The sequence below is a fragment of the Pseudophryne corroboree genome, chromosome 1 (genome assembly GCF_028390025.1).
Source record: "Pseudophryne corroboree isolate aPseCor3 chromosome 1, aPseCor3.hap2, whole genome shotgun sequence".
Taxonomy (NCBI): domain Eukaryota; kingdom Metazoa; phylum Chordata; class Amphibia; order Anura; family Myobatrachidae; genus Pseudophryne; species Pseudophryne corroboree.
In genome coordinates, this window is record NC_086444.1 from 808,113,725 (window position 1) to 808,135,849 (window position 22,125).

Below are 22,125 nucleotides of genomic sequence, written 5' to 3' on the forward strand. Positions count from 1 at the left end.
AGACTCAGTTTAGAAAATGTGCCCGGAGGAGCCGGTCACAGCTAGGGGAGCTCTGTAGGAGTTTTTCTAGTTTTATTTTTTTTTCCTTACAGTTTAGGCACAGGGAGTTAATGGCCACCATCTCCGCTGACAACACACTGAGCTCCCCCTATGATGATCGTTAGCCACCCCAGGCGTCCGCTCACTCCTGCAGCATGTCGCCACCCCCTAACAGAGCCAGATGATTCCGGTGGCAAGTGAGTCACCAGCGCCCCGGCAAGCGGGGAGCCGGTGTGAAGATGGCGGTAACAAGGTGGGAGCGCAGTACTAACTGCGCTCTGGAGGATAAGCGGTACACAGTGCGGCGCTATGAGGGGTGCCCTGAGCCAGCGCCTATACCCTACACTGGTCACTCAGGCTGTCAGGAACCTCTGTACCGCTGCCAGCACCATGCCTCAGGCCAGTATAAATATGTAAAAGCAGGAAGCAGCGCCATGTTTCAGGGGGCAGAGCTTCTCAGTGCGGACCCAGCAGTGTTCAGCGCCATTTTCCTCCCTGCAGATTCAGATGAAGAGACACTGACAGGGAGAGCTGTCCCTCCACACGATTCCAGCTATCCTGTGTGGTACCAAGGGGTTGTAGAAGGGGGGGGGGGGGGGGCTGTAAATTCCTATGCAGTCTATTAAGGGTACACAGCGCCAGGTATTTTGTTATATCTACCTTATTAAGCGCTGTGTGTGGGCTGGCTCCAAGCTCTGTGTTTCTCTGAAAGTTCTTGGGGAATAACTGTGTCTGACATTTCCTGTGTGAGTGTGGTGTATGTTTTCTCACATAGCCATGTCCAGGGACTCTGGGTCTTATGCTGCAGAGGATGTTTCTTCCCCAGAGGAATCCATTCCATGTACCCAGGAATGTAATGTATTGTCTCAGATTCCTATTAATGAGCCAGAATGGCTGATTTCTATTAAGGGAATGATCTCTCAGATCTCTACTAGGGTAGCTCATACTGAGACAGAGACTCAGGTTTTAAAGAATTCTATGGCTGTTTGGTCAGGTTTGTCCCTATTCCTTCTAAATCCCCGAACATCTTCCCAAAGAAATGTACACTTTCCTAGATTATGCAAGATGACACTGATACCGACTCTGACATGGCAGACGGCAACGGGTATATGCTGAGGGGGGCGGCATCCCTGGCTAAGGGGGTGCAGCTCATGATTAAGGCCAATAGGGATGTGTTAAACATTACTGACACACCACTTGAGCAGGTTGAGGAGGCTTACTTCACAGATAATAAGAGCGCCTCGCTAACCTTTCCTGCGTCTAAAGAATTAAATGCTTTATTTGAAAAATCCTGGGAAACCCCAGAGAAAATTTCCAGATCCCCAAGAGGTTTCTGGTTGCCTTTCTTTTCCCTGAGGAGGATAGAAAAAGATGGGAAAACCCACCCATAGTTGACGCATTTGTCTCCAGACTGTCAAAAAACGTGGTTTTACCTGTCCCTGGATCTACCACGTTAAAAGAAACGGCTGATCGTAAGATTGACACTACGCTCAAATCCATATACACTGCTTCAGGAGTGGCGTTAAGGCCTACTATTGCCTATGCATGGATCTCAAAAGCTATAGTAAAGTGGTCAGGCACGTTACTAGAAGATTTAGATACAATGGATAGAAGTGACATTGAACTGTTTTTACGTAACATACAGGATTCTGCGGGGTTCATGGTGGAATCCATGAAGGACCTGGGAACGCTGAATGCAAGGATATCTTCCAGGTCTGTCTCAGCTCGCAGGGGACTTTGGCTACGCCAATGGTCTGCCGACGCGGAATCCAGGAGAAGTTTCGAGAACCTACCCTACACAGATCAGGCTCTATTTGGGGAGGCGTTGGATGCGTGGATTTCCACGGCAACCGCAGGTAAGTCACCACCTTTTCTTCCCTCAGCTACACCTTCTACGAAGAAACCCTTTTCTTCATCTGCATTGCAGTCCTTTCGGACCGCTAAGACAAAAAAGTCCAAGCCTCCTACCGCCTTCTTTAGAGGTGAGCGTGGAAAATTCAAGAAGCCTGCACCTGCAGTCTCCCAGAACCAGAAGCGTGCTTCTAGTCCCTCAAAAGCCTCAACATGACAGTGGACCGCACAGCCTGGAGGACGGACTGGTGGGTACGAGGCTCGGACGTTTCAGCCACGTCTGGGTGTCGTCCGGCCTTGAGCCCTGAGTACAGGATATTGTGTCCCAGGAGTACAGACTGGAATTTTAAAAACTCCTGCCTCACCGGTTCTTCAAATCAAGCTTGCCAGCTCTACTGACAGCAGGGCTATCCTACAGGAAATCTAAATACAAATAAGCGCTATACTTATGTGTGTCAGCTGTCCCAACTCCCAAAACTACTAATGATTATAACATTTATCTCCTCTCCTTATTATGGACTGCTGCCCTCAAATTATTGGGTTGTTGAATCCCAATATATTTAGTGAAACAAAGAGAAAAATTGAAAGTGCTGTCCAGAATAAAGAATATTTTATTTAAAAAAAATGTTTTAAATGTATGGTCACCAAGATCACATAAAAAAAAATCACAAATTTCACATATATAAAATACCACCTAACTAGTAATAATTCCTATAAGATGTTTTATATCAAGTGGACATCAGAGCATTTTAAAGACCAAAATTCCTTTTGGTAATTAATTGTTTTCTAACACAGCTATGCACAGTGGCTACACTTGCAGATGAGTAGACACCTTTACTCCATTTGAAACAAATGTATCATAATAGATGTAGTACAAAATTCTCCACAGTATGCATTCTTAAGGCACTCAGGGGCAGATGTATTAACCTGGAGAAGGCATAAGGAAGTGATAAACCAGTGATATGTGCAAGGTGATAAAGGCACCAGCCAATCAGATCCTAACTGTTAATTTACATAATGGAGCTGATTGGCTGCTGCCTTAATCACCTTGCACATGTCACTGGTTTATCTCTTCCTTATGCCTTCTCCAGGTTAATACATCTGCCCCTCAATGCCCTCACTAATATAAACAGCCTCCTAAGAACTCTTATAAACAATCACTTAATACTTCACAGCCCAAGCATATCTAGAGGAATAAAATACCACATGCATTAGTATTCAAGGTTGCTTATATCCTCCTGCTGGGACAGCGTTATGTTGTATATTGATCACAATGTTACTGATATTGAGCACGCTAGAATTTCAATAGAAGCAAGATGGCTGTCTGTCTTATTAGTCTCCTTTCAGAAACTGCTGATACCGGCTGTGAAAAGTTCTAACGGGCGTCCCTATCTATTTGCAGTTAATGAAAGTATTAGAGCTCTTAATAGAAGTAAGCCGTACTTCACAATTTAATATGTGTCCACTGCGGCTGTAATAGATTCATAGAGTTTTGCTCACCAGTGCCGTCTGCAGCTGCACCTCCCACCGGGCGTCCGTCCCCGCCCCGCACAGCACTCGGCGGCTCCACCGCTTCACCTGCGCTGTAGATCTCACGCTGGGGATCCTGTGGCCCGCCTTCCGATGACAATTATGTGCAGACAGCTAGGGTGTTAGCAGTCTTCTGGTCAGTTGGTTTGAATGGCTCTGCTGGCTGCTGGGCGCTGGCCCGTATTCTGCGGGATCACGCAGAGTCTCACCGGCACTGGGAGAGTAGATGGTGCTTTCAGATGCTTGTGTCCACATGTACAGGGGTCACACTTGACGCGTTTCTCAGCCTCGTAGTATACTTCTGAGGAAACAGCCATAGATACGAGGCTTAGAAACGTGTCTTTCCTGGGGATGATCCTCGACACAGAAGTGCAGAGGGTGTTTCTACCGGTGAAGAAAGCGTTGGTGATACAAACAATGGTCTGGGATGTCCTGAAGTCAGTCCGGGTTTCGGTTCATTTTATTTATTAATTAACAGTTTCTTATATTGTAAATTCCGTTGCGCTTTACAATTTGAAATAACAATAACAAACTGGGTGATAACAGTCATAGAGGTAGGAAGGTTAATCAGTGCATTCGCCTTCTGGGGAAGATGGTTGCCTCCTACGAGGCTCTACAATACGGAAGATTTCATGCTCGATCCTTCCAACTGGATCTCCTAGACAAGTGGTTAGGTTCTCATCTACATATGCACCTGAGGATACGTCTGTCGCCGAAAGCAAGGATTTCTCTCCTCTCTTGGCTGCAAATACCTCACCTTCTGGAGGGCCGCAAGTTCGGGATTGAGGACTGGATCCTTCTAACCATGGATGCAAGTCTCCGGGGATGGGGCGCAGTCACTCAAGGGGAAACCTTCCAAGAAAGGTGGTCAAGTGTGGAATCCAGTCCTCCAATAAACATTCTGGAACTAAGAGCCGTGTACAACGGTCTTCTCCAAGCGGCACATCTTCTGCAAAATCGGGCCATTCAAGTGCAGTTGGACAATGTAATGACGGTGGCCTACATAAACTGACAGGGTGGAACGAAGAGCAGAGCTGCAATGTCAGAGGTAATAAGAATCATCCTCTGGGCAGAAAGACACGCGCGGGCGGTGTCAGCAATTTTCATTCCGGGAGTGGACAACTGGAAAGCAGATTTCCTAGGCAGACACTATCTCCATCCAGGAGAGTGGGGCCTCCGTCCAGAGGTGTTCACAGAGGTGACAAATCTTTGGGGGGGGCTTGGTACGCGGATCTCCTGGGTCTACTGCTGGAAGATCCGAGGCCTCTTCCTCTTAAGGAGGACCTACTACAACAGGGGCCGTTCGCTTATCAAGACTTACCGCGGCTATGTTTGACGGCATGGAGGTTGAACGCCAGATATTGGCTCGGAAGGGCTTTCCAAACAAGGTTATTCCTACCCTGATACAGGCTAGGAAAGGAGTAATGTCATAAACATTACCATCGCATTTGGAAGAAGTATATATCTTGGTGTGAATCTAAGAGGTTTCCTGCTGTGGAGTTTCAACTGGGACCGTTTCTCCTCTTCCTGTAAGCAGGTATGGATATGGGCCTGAGGTTGGGATCCGTAAAGGTCCAGATTTCGGCCTAATCCATTTTCTTCCAGAAACAGTTAGCTTTCCTCCCTGAGTTTCAGACTTTTTTTGAAAGGGGTTCTAAACATCCAGCCTCCCTTTGTGCCGCCTATGGCACCCTGGGATCTAGGGCCAATGCCATGTCTATCTCAGCGAGAAGATCCTTATGGACTCGCCAATGGACGGGTGATGCGGATTCCAAAAAACATATGGAAGTACTACCCTATAAGGGTGATGTATTTGGGGATGGGCTGACGGACCTGGTTTCCACAGCTACAGCAGGTAAATCAAATTTTTTACCATATATTCCCCAACAGCAAAAGAAAGTAACACCCTATCAGATGCAGTCCTTTCGGTCGCACAAGTCCAAAAGAGGTCGGGGATCCTCTTTCCTCGCCAGAGGTAAGGGCAGAGGCAAGAGAGCACCTGCTTCGGCAGGTGCCCAGGAACAAAAATCCTCCCCGGCTGCTCCAAAACCCACAGCATGACGCTGGGGCTCCCCTGAGGGAGTCCGCACCGGTGGGGGCACGTCTTCGACTTTTCAGTCAGGCCTGGGTCAGTTCGGACCTGAATCCCTGGGTGTTGGAAATAGTTTCCCAGGGTTACAAATTGGAATTCGAGGAGGTGCCCCCGCTCCGATTTTTCAAATTGGCCCTACCAGCTTCCACATCGGAAAGGGATATAGTGCTAGCTGCAATTCAAACGCTGTGTATACAGCAAGTGATAATCAAGGTTCCCCTACACCAGCCCTATTTGTGGTCCCGAAACCGGACGGTTCGGTCAGACCTATTTTGAATCTGAAATCCCTAAACCTGTACATAAAAAGATTCAAATTCAAAATGGAATCTCTCAGAGCGATAATAGCCAACATGGAGGAGGGGGAGTTTATGGTGTCTCTTGACATAAAGGATGCGTACCTTCATGTCCCCATATATGCCCCCCATCAGGAATACCTGAGATTCACTGTACAGGATTGTCATTACCAATTTCAGACGTTGCCGTTTGGACTCTCCACGGCCCCGATGATTTTCACCAAGATAATGATGGTGGTCCTGCGCAAGCATGGAGTCACAATTATCTTATACTTGGACGATCTCCTGATAAGGAGATCAAGGGAGAAATTGCTGAGCAGTCTGGCGCTCTCTCTGAGAGTGCTCCAGCAACACGGTTGGATTCTAAATCTACCGAAGTCACAGTTGATTCCGACAACTCGACTACCGTTCCTAGGTATGATACTGGATACGGAACAAATGAAGGTCTTCCTCCCAATAAAGAAAGCCCAAGACATCCAGAACATGGTCAGAGACCTGCTAAAACCGAAAAGGGTGTCAGTTCACCAATGCACTCGAGTTCTGGGGAAAATGGTGGCGGCCTACGAGGCCATTCCCTTCGGAAGGTTCCATGCAAGGACTTTTCAATGGGACCTTCTGGACAAGTGGTCCGGGTCCCATCTGCACTTACATCGGAAAATAACTCTGTCCCCAGGGACCAGAGTGTCCCTCCTGTGGTGGTTGCAAAGTGCTCACCTCCTGGAGGGTCGCAGGTTCGGAATTCAGGATTGGATCCTGGTGACCACGGATGCGAGCCTCCGAGGATGGGGAGCGGTCACACATAAAAAATGTTTTCAGGGTCTTTGGTCAGACCAGGAGTCCTGTCTACACATCAATGTGTTGGAACTCAGGGCCATTTACAACGGCCTTCGACAAGCGGAGAGTTTTCTTCTAAACCTACCGGTACTGATTCAATCAGACAATGTCACAGCAGTGGCTCATGTGAACCGCCAAGGCGGGACAAGAAGCAGAGTCGCAATGGCGGAAGCCACAAGGATCCTTCGCTGGGCGGAAAATCATGTAAGCGCTCTGTCGGCTGTCTTCATTCCGGGAGTGGACAACTGGGAAGCAGACTTCCTCAGCAGACACGATCTCCATCCAGGAGAGTGGGGACTTCATCAAGAAGTCTTTGCAGACGTAACACGTCTTTGGGGAACTCCTCAAATAGACATGATGGCGTCACGCCTCAATAAAAAACTACTGGTGTTGCCATGCTTTAACCCCAACTTTGGCGTCCAAGGCTTTGGATAGATGGGCTAACTTGCTATACAAGGATCTTCATTCGGGCGTTCCATGTTCTGAAATTCTTTTTCCTTGTTGAGAATGTCCAAGTAGCTGCTGCTTATCTCAGCAAGGTTCCTTTAGCATTCTTTCAGCCAGGGTCTCCACATCAGCAGTGGTGGTCATATGAGCCCTCTGGCTTTGCAATTGGTGGACTAATGCAGAATTTAAGAATGCTGTGGAATTTTTGCCTTTGCTGCTGGATTGGTCAATTTTATTGCATGTGTGGCTGCCTCTGCTTTCCTACCATCCTGAACCGCTAAGCCCAAGGTTCCTCCCTTTTGGGGAGCCTGCTGATAAACAACCTGCATGACGGGTTCAACTGCCACCTGGGTGTTTCCAAGGTGAGAGACTGTCTTTTTGTTCTACGAGGAATGGTGGAAAACGACATCTGACTCTTTTGGTCACCACTGGTCTACCTTATCACCCTGCAAAAGCCAGTGCTTTGCGGGTATGCGTCAAGTCCCTTCTGGACTCGGGAGTTATTTCCCCTGTTCCTCTCCATCAAAGAAGCTCCAGTTTCTATTCAAACCTTTTCCTCATAGGAAAGTCAAAGAGTTCATTCTGGTCCATCCTCAACCTAAAACCCTGACTGTTACCCTCTGGGTCCCCAAATTTAAGATCGAGTCTGATGTCCATTGCAAGGTCTCTGGAATTGGGGGATTTCTTAGTGCCCCTGGACATCAAAGTCGCTTAGTTGCACATCCCAACTTGGGAGGGACACTAGTGTTTCCTTTTGTTTTACAATCGTTTTGGACCACTACCAGTTTTAGGCCTTGCCTTTTGGTTTATCCATGGCTCCTCAGGTGCTCACCAAGGTGATGGCAGCTTCTCTGTGGCTTCAAGGGATCCGGATAATACCTTAACTGGATGACCTTCTCTTTGCTCTCTCCATTGGTGGCTTGAGATGCCTCACCTGGTCAAGGGTTTTCCCTTTCTGGTTCTTCTTACTATAGATGCTAGTCTCGGGCAGGGAGGCAGTCACGCAGGAGGCGACTTTTCAGGGTTTATGAACGGACAGTGAATCTTAACTTCTCAAAAACCTCTTGGAACTTTGAGCAATCCACAAAGCCTTGTGTAAGGCACAACATCTTCTCCAGTGCCATTTGTGAAGATATGCTCAGCAACGCCACGGCCGTCTCCTACATAAATCATCAAGATGGCAGGAGGAGTCTCCAGGTCATGCGGGAAGTAAGCAGAATCCTATGGTGGGCGGAACTGTTAGCAGTTTCAATCCCGGGGATAGAAAATTGGGAGACAGACTATCTCAGCTGTTAGGACGTCTACCCCGGGGAGTGATCTCTTCACCAATGTTTTGTGGACAGTTGAAGTTGCCGGTTTATAGATCCGATGGCATCATGACTAAATCAAAAACTTTCCTTCTGCTGTTCAAGGACTCATGGATCTTCCTCGTGGATGCCCTATTTGTCTTTTGGATCTTTCCTCTGATGTACATCTTTCTTCTGATGTACATCTCCTACCCGATATACTTTATACATTGACTGATTTGCAAGTTGAAACAAGGAGGAGGGACCTTCAGTCTGCTCTGAATTGGCCACTCGGGGCGCTGTGGTATGCCGCACTTAGGTGCTTGTTGATAGCACTTGGTATTTATTTTTAGCAGAACATGCAAAATGTAATGATGGAAAAATATCTCCATTCAGTATTTTTTTTTTTTTTTTAGTTTTGAAGAACCTTTGCTTCAAGAGAACTTAGTTGTACACCTTTTTTTCGTCTTATTCGGTTCATTCAAATAAGGTGGGAGCTTGCAAAAGAGTATTTGTTTCATGAAACGCGCATACATCACATGAATGCACACACCCAAAAATGTAAGATTCAATTTGATAAGCCAATTCGCAATAGTCGCAGTGAGGTTGCACAACTTTTCTGCAGTATGCAACCTATGAGAATTGCATGAAAAAAATGGGGAGACTATCCCGGACCCCACAAGTGGCAGCTGGTATAGCAGGACCATATAGTTGGCTGTTAGAGGCCAAAAGGAAAGTTCGGTATCGGGTTTATAGATTAAAACTAAAAAGGTCTACAGTCAATAGTTCAACATGCATTATGTCGACTGGGTCAAAAGGTCATCATGTAAAAGGTTGACAGGGTCAAAATGTTGACATGACAATGTTCGATGCACACATGGTTGACGCACTTTTTTTTTTTTTATTAATCATTCTTTTCAACTTTTTCATGCTTTACCATTCACGTGGACTATGATTGGGAAAAATAACCTCCTGCCGAGTGCAGCAGTGGCTGTGTGAGCGAGGCACCATGTCTGAAGCACAGGGAGCGAAACTGTACACTAATGGGGCTTGTTTGTGACAGAAAAGTGCCAAAACACCCCAAAACACAAAATTGTCTACCTTTTTTGTGTTGGCCATTTCCATGTTGACCTTTTGACCCTGTCGACATTTTCTACTATCTATTCCACGTCGACCGTTTGACCCTAATGAATGTCGACTATTTGTGGTTGACCTATTGACTGTATACCTTTTTTAGTGTAGTTCTAATGATCCAAACCTGGGAACTACTGGACTAATTTTAAAAGTTGTCAAATCTATAATTTTTAAAAATGTATTAATAGAGGAAAAATGATAGCAAGTGTTTTTCATATAATTAAAGTCTTTCCAACATTTTGGTACAAAAATGTCTGTATTGTAATTTTTTTGTGGTTTTATTCAAGTTTTTTTTTTTTTAAGTGTTGTAATAAACAATTATCTCTCATCCTCAAGGCTAAAAAAAAACCTCTTCCATCAATGCAACATCTACACGTTCCTGTCCCACAACATTTAACCCATTATTGATCTTTTTTGAGAAATTAACCTGGAAATTGATGTTTTCTTTTATTTTTTGGTTGGTTTGTTTTTTTTAAATCAAATTACACTAATTAAACCCCGCCAAGCACATGAGTAATCATTAGGAGGGGTGTACCCGAGGTTTTACACATTTTTACCTTACAATAAAGCTTTTTCCTAACTTATCTCCCAAGCAAGGGGTGCATATAAACACATGAATACTAGAAAACATATACAAGTTTATAATTGGATCGTAAATGTAAATCGTAGTGGGAGTAAATCATGTGTTTATATGCAAGGGGTGCATATAAACACATGAATACTAGAAAACATGTACAAGTTTGTAATTGGATCGTAAATGTAAATCGTAGTGGGAGTTTGTTATGAACTGCTCCAGTGACCCAACTCACACTTAATTGGATTGACCCCTTTGGGGTATATTTAATTAAGGTCGAAACTGCCGTCTTGTCGACAAGACGGCAGTTTTTAACTTTTTCAGGTCGGAAGGGGTTCTGACCTATTCAGTCCCGAGCATTTTTAATCGACAAGTCTGGGAATTCGACTTGTCGAATAGTACGTGAATTGGCGGTATAGCTGCCGATTCATGTGCTTCTGAGGGAAACGGGGCCAAATTCGACAGGTTCTGGCCCCGTTTCCGACCATCTCAGATCAACATATTAAAAATCGAACTGAGATGAGGGACCTGAGAGAAGGAGAGGGGGTAGAGCCGCGGGCAGACAGGGGACAGCAGTGCTACAGCACAGCACTACAGGAGGATGTGTCTTAGCCGCCGCTCACGGCAGCGTCTACCCGGCTCCAGCAAGTGAGGTCCCACTTGCTCGAGCCGGGTGGACGCTGCCGTGAAGTCTGACGGCTGTGCCACATCCTCCTGCCTGTGGCTGTCCCACGTCTGCCCACGGCTCTCCGCCCTCTCCGGTCCCTCATCTCAATTCGACTTTTTTAAAGTCGGATTGAAATGGGCATTGAATAGCCCTGGTCGGATCCATTCCGGCAAATGCATGTCGGAATGGATCCGACCTTAATTGAATATACCCCTTTGTGTGTTAAGTACATTGTGTATGGTTTTGTTCCATTCACTTAATTCTTGTTGCATTTAGTCACACTTTGCTTTCTGCTGTCTATTCTTCTGTATTTTGCACAAAAAAAATTTTTTTTGTCAGGATGGTGCAGAATCAGAAATGCAATCCTCTGTGGACCTAAAATATTTTATTTAATCCAGTGCCTTTATGAATTTCCCCTGGAGTCCCTTTCAGGTTCATTGGCCGGGCACTTTAAGAATCTTTGTTCTTCCCATGATCCCAGCCACAGGCTGTGTCCAGAAAATATATTCATGTAAACCCACAGAACTCTTGTACTTATTATTTTTCTTCTAGAAATGGTAAGATATATTAAACTCCAGAGGCAGAAAAAACAAAATGGACTTTGATATTGCATTTGTACCCCAGACTTTCTTGATAAGTTAGATGCATCTGTTTAACAGCTGAGAACACTAATTCCTTTCTGATTTCTTTATTCAAATAGGATATTGTGCCTGTAGACGCATCTTATGAAGTCAAGGAGCTGTATGTACCAGAAAACAAACTTCAGCTGGCTAAGACTGATGCCGACACATTGCCAACATTGGAAATAAATAAGGTAAAAGAATGTGACATGAAATCTAGTCATGCACTAGTGTCATTTGAAAGCAAAACTGTTTATTGATTATTGAGTGAATTATTTTAGTGTCCATAAAATGCATCATTCAGTAAATAGCCCCAACATATATACAGATGGGTCCACGGTTATCTTGACTATTTTGCTGCGCCTAGGCACAACATGACTTATTATCATAAACCCTTCATCTATTGTTCTCAGCTGCAATGCAATACAGAGAACAATACAGCAGGGGATTAAGTCCGAATGGCCAGTCTCCGTTAATCCTATTAAAAGTCAAGATAAACGTGGACCCATCCATATGTTCCCAAGTTTATTCATTTTATAAATGTATATAATATCTCAATATTAGAGATGAGTTTGGGTAGTGGGGCCCCCTGGGTGGTTGTGGCTGGGCTGCTTCAGGGAATCATATTGTACACTTAATCTAGCACTTTTTAGCACCCTAATTATTATCTTTCACCTATGTCACACTCTTAACACATAGCTACTTCTTACTAATGTAACACCTTTTAACGCATTAATTGCTACTTCTCACTAGTATGATGCCTTGGGGTGGTTGAGTTATGCTGGCACAGGGGATCCTGTGCTCTGTACTTGAACCTTAGGAATGTTAGGGACCCACCTAAGGTCACCTGGTCACTGTAGGTGGCCCATATTTTTGGCCTAAATTATGCTAAGCACCTCAGTGTTACTGTATGTCACATTGGAGAGTTTATTATTGTTCTGATTAGCAGTGTTTAGTACTTAAAGTGTGCACTTGCATTTTCTCTAGTTTTATAGCAACCTGTGATTGTGTTTCACAGTGTGATTCACAGTGATTGAATGTTCAAACGGTACTCTTCAATTTTGGGGTAGAAATTTCCCCTTTCCCTGTTGGCAACCACACACCCCGAATCAGTGACTTTCTAGCAAGGATACAAGTAGAAATTTCAGTCCAACTTACATAAAACCTGTTTGAATCTTGTCAGATCTTGCAATGATGAGATGTATCTGAATATAGTGAACACGTGACATTAGTGAGGCGGGCTAGAAGAAGCATAAGACTTGCGCTGAAATAATGCAGCAAATGCCGTCTTAAAAAAATCTATTTACGTTCTCATAGCCCAAATTATCCCACGGAATCAAAGTTTGAAGAATTAAAAGGATTAATTATCACTATTTAGTTTGCTGGAGTGGTGTTGTGGGGCGTCTTCCCTCTGGTAATTTGTTTCTCATGTACTGCCAGGCATTATGCTAATACCATCTTTACTTCTGTGTCTGCGGCCGTACTGAGCGTGCACAATATATTATGCATGCTCTGTTATTTTTTTTTAAACTTATCAATATATGTGGAAATATATTCCATATGCCTTTGCATAAAAATGCCCTTGTATACATTAATAATATGACTGTTTTTTTCTGAAATATATCTGTGCTGCCTATAATTTATACACATTGCTCATAAAATATTCATATTGTGCTCACCACTGGATTGGTGCTCAAAAGTCGGAGCAAGAGAGACCAGCCGCTTTTTGGAGAGGAAGGGGGAAGATAATTTGTTTGTGGTTGACTTGTGAAGGACCCCTATTCCCCCTGTCACTGAGGGGTACTGAACTGTATTATAGTCACCATTAAAAAAAAATAGTCACAACAAATTAATATGGGTCAAAGGAAAGACACAGTAATAATTATTACTTAGAATAAGGGTAAAAGGGTATGGTCTATCCAAACACTATAGCATATAAGTTGGATACACACTACGTTTCAGGATATTGAATCGGAACTCTTACCCTTAAGTTAGGATAGGGCCTCAATTAAAGGGCTCATGGAAAAGAGGCACTTGCCACAAATTTACTTTTGCCCATTTTCTATTAGATATGTCTTGAAATATAATACCAGGTATTTGTATTTTGCTGCTGGCGGGAAATAGACACATGTAGCTACGTTAGAAGTTAGTGTAGTAGACTCTAGATGGCAGAAGCTACTTCATGTAGATGTGGCATGTGCCTCTCTCCCACTGAGCCCCTCAGCTATCACACTTTGACTGACTCGCACTTCCTAAAACTAATATATTAGGTTTTAGCAATGAATGGCATATTTACTTACAAATAACAATACACTATTCTATAACCCAGAGGTTCTCAAACGCTGTCCTCAAGGCACCCCAACAGTTCAGGTTTTTCCATGCTTGGCCACATGTCACTCAATTAGCACCTCAGTCAATTTGATTTATCCATCTGTGCTGAGCCATGGTTATACCTAAAACCTGGAACATTGGAGTGCCTTGAGGACAGAGGTTGAGAACCTCTGCCATAACTAAGTGCCTCTCCTGTGATAGGATCCCTATCCTTAATAGTAAGGGTATATTATGGTTCAGTCCACCCCATTATATATGTACAGTATATAACATATATTACTTGGGTGAGTACTGGGTTCTGTTTCTATGTATGGTATGATATATATATATATATATATATATATATATAATTGTACAGTGCTGTGCAAAAGTCTTAGGCATATATGGTAAAAATTGCTGCAAAGTACGAATGCTTTTTAAAAAATAGTGTGTTAACAGTTTACTTTTTTATCATTTTAACGGAATGCAAAATGAATGAACAGAAGAGAAAGCTAAATCAAATCAATATTTGGTGTGACCACCCTTTGCCTTCAAAACAGCATCAATTCTTTACTTGCACACAGGTACACTTTCACACAGTTTTTGAGGGAACTCAGCAAGGAGGTTGTTCCAGTCATCTTGGAGAACTAATAACAGATCTTCTGTGGATGTAGGCTTGCTCAAATCCTTCTGTCTCTTCATGTAATTACAGACAGACTTGTTGATGTTGAGATCAGGGCTCTGTGGAAGCCATATTTATCACTTTTTCTTTTTTGCTGAAGATAGTTCTTGAGGACATTGGCTGTATATTTGGGGTGGTGCTGCAGAATAAATTTGTAGCCAATCGGACGCCTAGCTGATGGTATTGCATGATGGATAAGTACCTGCCTGTACTTCTCAGCACTGCAGACACCATGAATCCTGACCTTATTCAGAGATGGACGCAGGTGAACTGGCCAAAGTTCGCGTGTACGACCATTCACCATGCAATCGCATCCCAGTAGAATGGTAATTGACAAACGACGGACATCCGGGGGGCAACAATGCGGAGTTGAGGGGTGGAGATCAGGAAACGCAGGCGTGCCATTGGTGTTTTCAGGGCAGGCCAATGTTGCCTGCATTTCCTGCGATAGGAAACATGGTGATGTGAGCGGTCAACCTCTATTTAATATGATCACAATTTATTTGCGATCGCATTGCAGGACGGCATCACACATGCTGGGTGGCCTTACACTGTGGCGGGCGGCCCCCAGTATGTTGAGTATATGGTCGCAGATTTTGCTGCGAGAGCAAAATCTTTGACCAACTCTGAATAGCCCCCTAAATCCCCAACTCCATTTGCTGAAATGCAGCCCCGAACTTGCAAGGAACCTCCACCATGCTTCATTGTTGCCTGCAGACACTCATTATTATACCGCTCTCCGCCCCTTCGGCAACCAACTGCCTTCTGTTACAGCCAAATATTTCAGATTTTGACTCCTCAGTCCAGAGCACCTGCTACCAATCTCTGCACCCCAGCTCCTATGTTTTCGTGCATAGTTGAGTTGCTTGACCTTGTTTCCATTTGGAAGGTATGGCTTTTTGGCCACAATTGTTCGATGAAGACTACTTCTGGCCAGACTTCTACAAACAGTAGATGGGTGTACCTTGGTCCCACTGGTTCCTGCCAGTTCTGGGCTGATGACTCTGCTGGACATCTTCAGATTTCGAAGTGAAGTAAGCATCATGTGTCTTTTATCTGATGCACTAAGTTTCCGTGACCAACCACTGCATCTATAGTCCCCAGCGTTGCCCGTTTCTTTGTGCTTCAATGCTAAGAACCAGAGGCAGGTACTTATCCATCATGCAATACCATCAGGGAGGCATCTGATTGGCTCTAAATTTATTCTGCAGCAGGACAACAACCCCAAACATAAAGCTAATGTGATCAAGAGCTATCTTCAGCATAAAGAAGAACAAGGATTCCTGAAAGTGATGATGTGGCCCTCACAGAGTCCTAATCTTAACATAGTCTGTCTGAGATTACATGAAGAGACAGAAGGATTTGAGCAAGTCTACATCCACAGAAGATCTGTGGGTAGTTCTCCAAGATGTCTGGAACAACCTCCCTGCCGAGTCCCTTAAACTGTGTGCAAGTGGAGAACTGATGCTGTTTTAAGGACAAAGGGTGCCACACTAAATATTGATTTGATTTCTCTTCTGTTCATTCACTGTGCAGTTTGTTAATTCATAAAAATAAACTATTAACACTTTGATTTTTATTAAAGCATTCTTTCTTTGCAGCATTTTTTCCACATCTGCCTAAAACATCTCTTCTCTCCTATATCTTTCTCCTCTCTCTCCCATCTCTCTCTCTCTCTCTCTCTCTCTCTCTCCTATCTGTATATATATTATGTATGTATATGTGTTAGCCCTATATTATGTTACGGAAGGGATATGCTCCAGTCTGAAATGTTAGGTACTGTAATACATAACGACCTGTTCTCAGCATATAACTACAGTCTCAGTGCTATTCCTTTCAGGTTAAGTCTAAAAATCACTAATGTGCTTTTAAAGTAGGTAGTTACTGGTATATGCTGCTGGGAGAAGGCTAACTTGTTGCTCTATCAGCGTTAACTACAACTACTGAAAACCTGTCAAACTACGGTTATTTATTTTTAAGAATAAACTCGTATCAAGCAGCAAATGTAGAGCAAATGTTTACGTTGTTCGCGCACGCTTCTCCCATTGATTTTACATGGTAACTTGGCAGCTCCGTAACACCCAAACTGTTACTCCAAGCTTATTTTTCTCTTTGACTGGCACATCTACATGGTAAGACCTTTATTTTGATACCTCAACCATATTTTTAAATTCAGCCATTCTCTCAAAATATTTCTCAGTAAAAAAACTTATAGAATTAATATATAAATGTAGGTACTGCTCAGAATTACTGTATGGTGAGTACACTGGTGACTGGTACCATGCCTCCCTCTGCTGAAGCAGACTCTCTGCAGTTCCCAGCTTCTCTCAGGTAGTGCAGTGAGGCCCTCTCCATCTGACCCTCTCCTACACCCAAAACGCAGGGCATTACCTTAGGAACTGCTTGCCCTTTCACCACCAGAATCGGGGGAGCCAGCAGGATTCTGCCTGTCCAGTCATACTCTCTTTCCACCAAAAAGCTGGGTACGAACCTGGGAAATGAACACTGTTTCAAGCTTTGTTACAATGGCTTGAAACCCTTTCACACCACAGGCTGGACCTGGGCTAGTAGCAGTTCTTCACTCTGCCAGAATCTTGGAGAGAACATAGGGGTCTATCTGGTCTATGTACTAAGCCTTGGAGGGAGCTCAAGTGGACAGAGATGAAGTAACACCCAAACAAGCTCCTCACTGTCATTTCTCTGACGTCCTTGTGGATGCTGGGACTCCGTCAGGACCATGGGGAATAGCGGCTCCACAGGAGACTGGGCACAAAAGTAAAAGCTTTAGGACTACCTGGTGTGCACTGGCTCCTCCCCCTATGACCCTCCTCCAAGCCTCAGTTAGATTTTTGTGCCCGAACGAGAAGGGTGCACACTAGGTGGCTCTCCTGAGCTGCTTAGTGAAAAAGTTTAAGTATAGGTTTTTTATTTTCAGTGAGTCCTGCTGGCAACAGGCTCACTGCATCGAGGGACTAAGGGGAGAAGAAGCGAACTCACCTGCGTGCAGAGTGGATTGGGCTTCTTAGGCTACTGGACATTAGCTCCAGAGGGACCGATCACAGGCCCAGCCATGGATGGGTCCCAGAGCCGCGCCGCCGGCCCCCTTACAGAGCCAGAAGACAGAAGAGGTCCGGGAAATCGGCGGCAGAAGACGTCCTGTCTTCAATAAGGTAGCGCACAGCACCGCAGCTGTGCGCCATTGCTCTCAGCACACTTCACACTCCGGTCACTGAGGGTGCAGGGCGCTGGGGGGGGGCGCCCTGAGACGCAATAAAAACACCTTAGATGGCAAAAAATACATCACATATAGCTCCTGGGCTATATGGATGCATTTAACCCCTGCCAGTTTTCCTCAAAAAAGCGGGAGAAAGGCTCCGCCCCCTTCTCGGCGGCCTATCTCCTCAGCACACAAGCGCCATTTTCCCTCACAGCTCCGCTGGAAGGACGTCTCCCTGACTCTCCCCTGCAGTCCTGCACTACAGAAACAGGGTAAAACAAGAGAGGGGGGGCACTAAATTGGCAGATTAATCTATACAGCAGCTATATAGGGAAAACACTTATATAAGGTTATCCCTGTATATATATATATATATATATATATATATATATATATAGCGCTCTGGTGTGTGCTGGCAAACTCTCCCTCTGTCTCCCCAAAGGGCTAGTGGGGTCCTGTCCTCTATCAGAGCATTCCCTGTGTGTGTGCTGTGTGTCGGTACGTTTGTGTCGACATGTATGAGGAGGAAAATGGTATGGAGGCGGAGCAATTGCCTGTAATAGTGATGTCACCCCCTAGGGAGTCGACACCTGACTGGATGGTCTTATGGAAGGAATTACGTGATAGCGTCAGCACTTTACAAAAGACTGTTGACGACATGAGACAGCCGGCAAATCAGTTAGTACCTGTCCAGGCGTCTCAAACACCGTCAGGGGCTCTAAAGCGCCCGTTACCTCAGATGGTCGACACAGTCCCAGACACGGACACTGACTCCAGTGTCGACGGTGAGGAAACAAACGTGATTTCCAGTAGGGCCACACGTTACATGATCACGGCATTGAAGGAGGTTTTGAACATTTCTGATACTACAAGTACCACAAAAAAGGGTATTATGTGGGGTGTGAAAAAACTACCCGTAGTTTTTCCTGAATCAGATGAATTAAATGAGGTGTGTGATGAAGCGTGGGTTTCCCCCGATGATAAACTGCTAATTTCTAAAAAATTATTGGCATTATACCCTTTCCCGCCAGAGGTTAGGGCGCGTTGGGAAACACCCCCTAGGGTAGATAAGGCGCTCACACGCTTATCAAAACAAGTGGCGTTACCGTCTCCTGATACGGCCGCCCTCAAGGATCCAGCTGATAGGAAGCTGGAAAATATCCTAAAAAGTATATACACACATACTGGTGTTATACTGCGACCAGCAATCGCCTCAGCCTGGATGTGCAGTGCTGGGGTGGCTTGGTCGGATTCCCTGACTGAAAATATTGATACCCTGGACAGGGACAGTATATTATTGACTATAGAGCATTTAAAGGATGCATTTCTATATATGCGAGATGCACAGAGGGATATTTGCACTCTGGCATCAAGAGTAAGTGCGCTGTCCATTTCTGCCAGAAGAGGGTTATGGACGCGACAGTGGTCAGGTGATGCGGATTCCAAACGGCATATGGAAGTATTGCCGTATAAAGGGGAGGAGTTATTTGGGGTCGGTCTATCGGACCTGGTGGCCACGGCAACGGCTGGGAAATCCACCTTTTTACCCCAGGTCACCTCTCAGCAGAAAAAGACACCGTCTTTTCAGGCTCAGTCCTTTCGTCCCCATAAGGGCAAGTGGGCAAAAGGCCACTCATTTCTGCCCCGGGGCAGAGGAAGGGGAAAAAGACTGCAGCAGGCAGCCTCTTCCCAGGAACAGAAGCCCTCCCCCGCTTCTGCCAAGTCCTCAGCATGACGCTGGGGCCTTACAAGCGGACTCAGGTACGGTGGGGGGCCGTCTCAAGAATTTCAGCGCGCAGTGGGCTCACTCGCAAGTGGACCCCTGGATCCTGCAGGTAGTATCTCAGGGGTACAAATTGGAATTCGAGACGTCTCCCCCTCGCCGGTTCCTGAAGTCTGCTTTACCAACGTCTCCCTCCGACAGGGAGGCGGTATTGGAAGCCATTCACAAGCTGTATTCCCAGCAGGTGATAATCAAGGTACCCCTCCTACAACAGGGAAAGGGGTATTATTCCACGCTGTTTGTGGTACCGAAGCCGGACGGCTCGGTGAGACCTATTTTAAATCTGAAATCCTTGAACACTTACATACAAAGGTTCAAATTCAAGATGGAGTCACTCAGAGCAGTGATAGCGAACCTGGAAGAAGGAGACTATATGGTGTCTCTGGACATCAAGGATGCTTACCTCCATGTCCCAATTTACCCTTCTCACCAAGGGTACCTCAGGTTTGTGGTACAGGACTGTCATTATCAGTTTCAGACGCTGCCGTTTGGATTGTCCACGGCACCCCGGGTCTTTACCAAGGTAATGGCCGAAATGATGATTCTTCTTCGAAGAAAAGGCGTCTTAATTATCCCTTACTTGGACGATCTCCTGATAAGGGCAAGGTCCAGGGAACAGTTAGAGGTCGGAGTAGCACTATCTCAAGTAGTGCTACGACAGCACGGGTGGATTCTAAATATTCCAAAATCGCAGCTGATTCCAACGACACGTCTGCTGTTCCTAGGGATGATTCTGGACACAGTCCAGAAAAAGGTGTTTCTCCCGGAGGAGAAAGCCAGGGAGTTATCCGACCTAGTCAGGAACCTCCTAAAACCAGGCCAAGTGTCAGTGCATCAATGCACAAGGGTCCTGGGAAAAATGGTGGCTTCTTACGAAGCGATTCCATTCGGCAGATTCCACGCAAGAACTTTTCAGTGGGATCTGCTGGACAAATGGTCCGGATCGCATCTTCAGATGCATCAGCGGATAACCCTGTCTCCGAGGACAAGGGTGTTTCTCCTGTGGTGGTTGCAGAGTGCTCATCTTCTAGAGGGCCGCAGATTCGGCATTCAGGACTGGGTCCTGGTGACCACGGATGCCAGCCTGAGAGGCTGGGGAGCAGTCACACAGGGAAGAAATTTCCAGGGCTTGTGGTCAAGCATGGAAACGTCATTTCACATAAATATCCTGGAACTAAGGGCCATTTACAATACCCTAAGTCAAGCAAGGCCTCTGCTTCAGGGTCAGCCGGTGTTGATCCAGTCGGACAACATCACGGCAGTCGCCCACGTAAACAGACAGGGCGGCACAAGAAGCAGGAGAGCGATGGCAGAAGCTGCAAGGATTCTTCGCTGGGCGGAAAATCATGTGATAGCACTGTCAGCAGTGTTCATTCCCGGAGTGGACAACTGGGAAGCAGATTTTCTCAGCAGACACGATCTCCACCCGGGAGAGTGGGGACTTCATCCAGAAGTCTTCCAAGTGATTGTAAACCGTTGGGAAAAACCAAAGGTGGACATGATGGCGTCCCGCCTCAACAAAAAACTAGACAGGTATTGCGCCAGGTCAAGGGACCCTCAGGCAATAGCGGTGGACGCTCTGGTAACACTGTGGGTGTACCAGTCAGTGTATGTGTTCCCTCCTCTGCCTCTCATACCAAAGGTACTGAGGATTATAAGACGGAGAGGAGTAAGAACTATACTCGTGGCTCCGGATTGGCCAAGAAGGACTTGGTACCCGGAACTTCAAGAGATGCTCACGGAGGATCCGTGGCATCTACCTCTAAGAAGGGACCTGCTTCAGCAAGGACCCTGTCTGTTCCAATACTTACCGCTGCTGCGTTTGACGGCATGGCGGTTGAACGCCGCATCCTGAAGGAAAAAGGCATTCCAGATGAAGTCATCCCTACCTTGATCAAAGCCAGGAAGGATGTAACTGCACAACATTATCACCGTATTTGGAGGAAATATGTTGCGTGGTGCGAGGCCAGGAAGGCCCCGACAGAGGAATTTCAACTAGGTCGTTTCCTGCATTTCCTGCAAACTGGACTGTCCATGGGCCTAAAATTAGGATCCATTAAGGTTCAAATTTCGGCCCTGTCGATTTTCTTCCAGAAAGAATTGGCTTCAGTTCCTGAAGTCCAGACTTTTGTAAAGGGGATACTGCATATACAGCCTCCCTTTGTGCCTCCAGTGGCACCCTGGGATCTCAATGTGGTTTTGGGATTCCTAAAATCACATTGGTTCGAACCACTTGCCACAGTGGATTTAAAATATCTCACATGGAAAGTGGTAATGCTGTTGGCCCTGGCTTCAGCCAGGCGCGTATCAGAATTGGCGGCTTTATCCTATAAAAGCCCTTACCTAATATTTCATTCGGATAGGGCGGAATTGAGGACTCGCCCTCAATTTCTCCCTAAGGTGGTTTCAGCGTTTCACCTAAACCAACCTATTGTGGTGCCTGCGGCTACTGGGGACTTGGAGGATTCCAAGTTACTGGATGTAGTCAGGGCCCTGAAAATATATGTTTCCAGGACGGCTGGAGTCAGGAAATCTGACTCGCTGTTTATATTGTATGCACCCAACAAGCTGGGTGCTCCTGCTTCTAAGCAGACTATTGCTCGTTGGATTTGTAGTACAATTCAGCTTGCACATTCTGTGGCAGGCCTGCCACAGCCAAAATCTGTCAATGCCCATTCCACAAGGAAGGTGGGCTCATCTTGGGCGGCTGCCCGAGGGGTCTCGGCTTTACAACTTTGCCGAGCAGCTACGTGGTCAGGGGAAAAC

At 45.6% G+C, this 22,125-nt stretch overlaps 1 protein-coding gene across 2 annotated transcripts in view; it reads left to right on the top strand.

Moving 5' to 3' along the window:
* The window catches only part of PAPSS1 (3'-phosphoadenosine 5'-phosphosulfate synthase 1), a 366,081-nt gene that overhangs the window by 177,793 nt on the left and 166,163 nt on the right, over nt 1-22,125 (top strand). For both annotated transcript variants that reach the window (XR_010176283.1, XM_063919199.1), the window contains exon 6: nt 11,448-11,561. Coding sequence is in view for 1 of the 2 variants with exons in the window: in XM_063919199.1 (XP_063775269.1) it covers nt 11,448-11,561 (114 nt within the window). In the remaining variant the exon portion in view is untranslated. The remainder of the gene's footprint in view (nt 1-11,447; nt 11,562-22,125) is intronic.